At 42.1% G+C, this 5,715-nt stretch overlaps 1 protein-coding gene across 1 annotated transcript; it reads right to left on the bottom strand.

The window, feature by feature from the left end:
- Window positions 1-1,034: 1,034 nt before the first annotated feature.
- On the bottom strand, window positions 1,035-4,159 carry gfi1aa (growth factor independent 1A transcription repressor a). The gene is made up of 6 exons (XM_079530034.1): window positions 3,812-4,159; window positions 3,336-3,479; window positions 2,550-2,986; window positions 2,246-2,383; window positions 1,889-2,054; window positions 1,035-1,625 (listed from the first exon to the last, which is right to left on the bottom strand). The coding sequence occupies exons 1-6, from the start codon at window positions 3,921-3,923 to the stop codon at window positions 1,438-1,440; spliced, it is 1,185 nt and encodes a 394-aa protein (XP_079386160.1). The 5' UTR covers window positions 3,924-4,159; the 3' UTR covers window positions 1,035-1,437.
- Between the last annotated feature and the right edge of the window lie 1,556 nt (window positions 4,160-5,715).

Here is a 5,715-nt window from a genome sequence, read left to right as displayed (position 1 = left end):
TTGAAAGTGTCTTGGAATGCATTTGATCAACATTTTTTTTCTGTGTTTAGATAGCCTATACATAATCTAATTCCCATTTATCTCAATCAGGCATATATGTATTTGAAGAAGCTGTTTAAAATGACAGGTGGCGGTGCATATAGCAACCTGATGAAGCCTGTGCTCAAGTAATGGTGTTATCTATTGTAAAACAAACATAGGCCTACACAATACAATGTAGATGGATGGGTCTAAATCAGATCCTAGATGGTTTAAAGCTCAACCAAATAAATCACACCCACTGGGGCAACGTCATGTGGCCACGAGGATGAATGCTATAAAAGAACTGGTGGAGTAATAAAAGTGACGCTATTTTCTCTGGACTTCCTTCACTCGAAGGTTTATGGTATCATAACTTAATTTGTTGGCGGGTGAAAATATTTGGTTTTGACCAGGTGGCTCTCGCTAGGAGAATTCCGGATTTTTTTTTTATGTATTTATTTTTTAAATCCGGGAGATTTTATTTCGACCAGGCTGTCATGTAGCCTTGAAACGTGATTGATTGCTTATGCTTCTAATTTTTACAATGCACACATATTGATGTTTAACTGGAGTGAGTGTCGCAATGTTTGTATAGCTAGACCTATTCAGAAGAAAGGTGTTATGTTTAAATGCAATACTATTCACTATTCAGCATGTTGCTGTATGGTAGGCCTAACATAACGTTCTGAGCATTTCACGAGAGAAGTTGCCTATAGTTCTTAATTTAAAGCTTGAGCCTCCAATGCACTACAAGATTTTACAAGATTTTGGAAAGATTTTTAAACTACTATATATTCTATCTAATAGTCTTTTAAAAATCTATCCAAAATCTTAATTAACGCACGTTTACATCTTATCAAGTTATAGGCAATTTCTCGTATAGCCTATATCAATTATTTTAACCTATAGAAAGAATGAGCCATGACATGTTGCAAGCAGCATTTGTTGACAAAAAATTGGTTCGGGGTGTTCGCCCTTTCCCGTTTTTCATTTTTTAATGTGTATTTTAAAATTTCGATATAAAGGGTCATAATCTCATAAAATGCATGAGTGATTCTTTTAAAAACGTATGGACATTCAGTCATATGCCGCTATTTTTTAAATCACTGCTTTGCTTAGGCCACTCATTTTGAAAATGGCATCAATATACATACCCACTTGAATTATAAATAACATTTAATAATAACATTTTTAGAATACTTTCAATAGACTAGCCTAAATAAATTCGTAGGCCTATCTCCATTAAATCAACCAAATATAGCCTATATATAGTGTATACCTCAGCCAAAAGTATAGGCCTACATCTGACAGCAGTAGAAAACGGAGTATAGGCCAACAAACAAAAAATTAAATAATACAATTTCTGCATTCAGTGCATCCAAAAGAAAGTGCGTCTCGAGTACAAACGAGCGTCATTCAACACTGCACTTTGAGTCCATGTTGCGTCTCCTTGTGTCTCCTCAGGTCAACTTTGCGCTGGAAGCCCTTGCCACAGAGGTCGCAGCCGAACGGCTTGAAGCCGGTGTGTTTGCGGCTGTGTGTGATCAGGTTGGAGCTCTGGCTGAAGGCCTTCCCGCAAACCTGGCATTTGTGTGGCTTCTCACCTGTATGTGCAAAATAATCACATGGATACTAACGGTTAATAAAATGTCAAAATAATTAACAATTAGTCGTCGGTGATAATTAATTTAACTCGCAGGGTATACAGAACCATGAAATATACCCTTATATGGGCCGAGTATGGGTCTAGTTATAGGCCTATATATAAAGCATGGGTTACACGCTGCTGGGAGTTAAATTACAGGATTGTTTTTGTATATGTTTTGGAAATGTCATGTGGGCCTATAGCCAGCCTTATCTCTCTCACCTGTGTGAATGAATGTGTGTTTCTTCATGTCTGACTTCTGGTGGAACCTTTTGCCGCAGTACTGACAGGGATACGGCCGCGTGTCCGAGTGGATGAGCAGGTGTGTAGACAGCGTGGAGGAGCGCTTGAAGCTTTTGCCGCAGATTTTGCAGTTGAAGCTTCTCTCCTGCGTAACAGAAAACAGATTATTATTTTAAATATGTCTGCATATAGGCCTAATTGTCTAAATGAGTTATGGCTAACGTCCGTTAGGCAGGCTACTGGCTATAGTATCACTGTATCATCGTTAATAATTAATCATAGGCCTATTTATTATAATGATATTTGTGCGCGGAGGGAGGCCTCTGTAGTCTATACCTGAGAATGAACGGCCTTGTGCTGCTCCAGGCTCACTGCGTGTCCAAAGGTTTTGCCACAGATGTCGCATTCGAAGGGCCGCGTCCCGCTGTGCGAGCGTCTCACGTGAACCTCCAATCCGTGTGGCGTTGAGAACACCTTTTGAGAAAACGTGTTGGAATGTCAAGTCATGCAATGCAACTCAAGTGTCACCACCATGCCATTCATTAACCACCGTGCAGCATTTATTTGTTTTTTGTCAATATAAAATTCCATAAAGATATATGGCTTTGATGTATCTGGAAATCACTTCAGCTTATAATACCTTGCAACATTTGATACACTTGTAGGATCCATTTGGCGGAACTTTAGAACAGCTGGTCTGGTGTTTCCCCTCCGACTTGACTTCAGAGCTGCTGCTGGGCTTGTGTTTGCGATCCAAATACTCGTCGTCGTCCCTCGTACCCGTGCTGTACATTTCGTACACGGCCGCTGCGGAATAGTCCTGGTAGAATCTGCCACCGAGACCCCGCTGCGCGTAAAGGTGGGAGTCGGAGCCGCTTTCCTCTTTATAGCCGCTCAGTGGTGCTGGTGATCCGGGATCCACGGGGGCCGCGGTGTGGCGGTGCTGATATGATGATGATCGCTGAACCAGGTGCCTGAGCTCAGAGCCCGGGTATGTCCATGCGTACGGCCGGAATGGAACGGTGCGGTGGTGACCGGTGTCGTCTGTTGATGCCGGAGTGAAACATTTCTCTGAATCTGAAGAGGGAAGAAATAAGAAAGAAAAATCTGATTTAATGTTATAGGCCACTGGTTCCTAATGTGGGGGTTCTAGAGCGAAAATTCCGTGAAATGTGAAAATTCTATTCCAGCGAAATTATAGTTTATTAATTATAGTCGATCCTATTCCATGCCTATGAAAATAGCCGATCGAAAATTTGTAAGTCCCGCACAGGCACAAAAAGCTTTTCAGTCAGATGGAGGTAATTTGGGTAAACTTCACATGAAAATGTGAGAACACTGCCTGTATATGGTTCCTTAAGTCTTGACCATAGGCATGTACGAAATTACAGCAAAACAATATACAAAATGTGGAATAATAGCCTACCTGGCGACGAGGAGGGAGACGGAGGACGCCAGAAGTCATAGTCCACGGAGCGGTCACACACGCTGCCCTCCAGGCTGAGAGGAGAGCTGGAGGACAGCTCAGCTCTCCGCGGAGACGAGTCCACATCCTCCTGGTCACCGCTCTCTGCTTATAGAAAGCACAGGATATATGTGCATATAATTCCACCACTTTACAATGTGATATATAGACATAGGCCTATATATACCGTAGTTACAGTAGAATAACACGTTTATTTTCGGAGGTTCCATTTAACATGTAAGAGTCCAATTAACACTGATGAGTTTGTGCGAAACAGATTTAGAGTGGTATAGAATAACAACAAGAATCATATACTGCTAAGGCATTTACGCACCATGTTAAATCTCAGACTTTGGACATTATTGTTTTTACCAATTACGCACGGCATGTATTGACACTATAAAGTTATCAGAATGCCACTGAGCTGAACACCTTACCTGCGCATACATGAGCCAGAAGTGCGTCCAGTCTGATGTGCTCGTCATCCAGGTACCGTGGCTGGTGGTAGCTGTGGGCCCGTTTACTCTTCACCAGAAAAGACCTCGGCATAGTTTATTCCTTTCGTGGGGTCGCGCGACGTCTCGTGTCAGAGTCAGTCAAGTCACTGTCTGTTTGTTATGAAATCCTCTCGCTCCACACACTGGCCTGCAAGACTATGACTTTATCTCTGGTCAGATTTGAACACCATTGGTTGACAGACGATCCCAGCTTTAGGGATTTCTGGCAGACGATTACGCATGCGCAACACAACTGTATCGTTTGACAGGTGTCGTCGGGCAGGTGTCCAAAAAGAGAGCCCTGTCCCCAAAGGTCTCCGACCTGGGGTTATAAGGCCCCTATATATCCTGCAAAGAGTGGAAACAGATAGATAGGATTTCAAAAACGACATTCTGGAAGTGATAGGCAACTCGTCAAAGGAAGTCTACTGTTAAGGTCATTATTTAACCGAGATTGGATTTTGCGCATAGCAGCTGTTATACAATTATAGCCTGAGATTTCATTTATAACATGAACTGGGTAAATTAAATCAGACAATGACAGACATTGTTTGTTTTTTAACGCCAGTGATAAAAAAAAATGCTTCTATAAGGGAAGGGAAGACGTGCATCAAAATGATTTAAAGGGCTGGTTGTGTGTGTTTGTGGATTTGCCCAACGCAAGCTCTCCTGGATAATGACCTATTTGTTTCAGCAAGGTAAAGTGATCTCTGGTCTGGTGACAGTATCCAGTGAATGACACGCGAACGGCACGGTGAGCGGCCTGTCTGCACAACAGCCTGCTAATGGGGACCCGAGGTATCCCTTACAAGAGTTATACAGCCTTGTCTTACCCCCCAATAACTTTAGCACTATTGTTTTACATATACTCAAAGCTCTATACCCTCCAGCATGCCGAGAGCGTTCGATGGGGGTTTAAATAAAACCTGAAAAAAAGAGAAAAAAAAACTGCCCCTCCGAAATCAGAAAAAAGCCTCAAATCTTTGCGGCTATTTGAATGTTCAAGGTTGGGTGAAAGCAAAGCGTTATCGATTTCTACTATAGCCCATGAGAAAAAGGTTTGTTTGATGCACCTGCATGTAAACCCGTAAGTTGAGATAATAACCAAGGCAAAATGAAACACGATACTCACAGCAGTCAGTCACTTTTTCAGTAGGCCTATATAGAAGCCGTCACAAATTCACAATCTACAGCTGCTGAACTTTTAATCTGCTGCTGTCCTGTCTGTCATTCAGTATATAGATGCCTATTAGAGAGAGAAGCAGGCAAGCAGTCACTCCCTGCAAGAAGATATAGATGTTGACACCCCTCCCTTTCCTTTCTGCCCCCCCCATACACACACACGCGCGCGCGCGCACACACACGCACGCACGTGCACAAAATATGACTTCCAGGAAATTAGTTTGAAGAACCAAAGAAAATATCATATCGACTGCATTGCGCGCTATACCAGACAGTGATTGGTTGGGGTCTCATATAGGCCTATATTTGTCAAAATGTCTTACCAATAGGCTACTCTAAATACATTTTAAAACGTGTTTATTTTTTATAACTCAACGAAAACATTATACTAATACTATAGCCAGGAGAGGCCTTAGACTCTAAGGCTTAGAGGGTATGCGCATGCTTAAAGTGAATGGCACATCGAGTGGCAAAGCAACATGCAAAGTATGTTTAACATTGTTTAATGTGGTTTAATGCAATCAGATAGGACTTTTCTGTTTGGATGCATGGGCTGTCAAGGCCAGAAAGTAGTTTTTGCCACTCAGTAGGCATTCCTGCATAACTTCCGGGTTTGATGATGATGTCACACGCATACTCTCTAAAGGCTTAGGCTACAGTAA

This window comes from Electrona antarctica (assembly GCF_951216825.1).
Source record: "Electrona antarctica genome assembly, chromosome: 19".
In the NCBI taxonomy this organism is placed as follows: Eukaryota; Metazoa; Chordata; class Actinopteri; order Myctophiformes; family Myctophidae; genus Electrona; species Electrona antarctica.
Note: the sequence above shows the minus strand (reverse complement) of the source record. Positions and strands in the feature narration are given on the sequence as shown.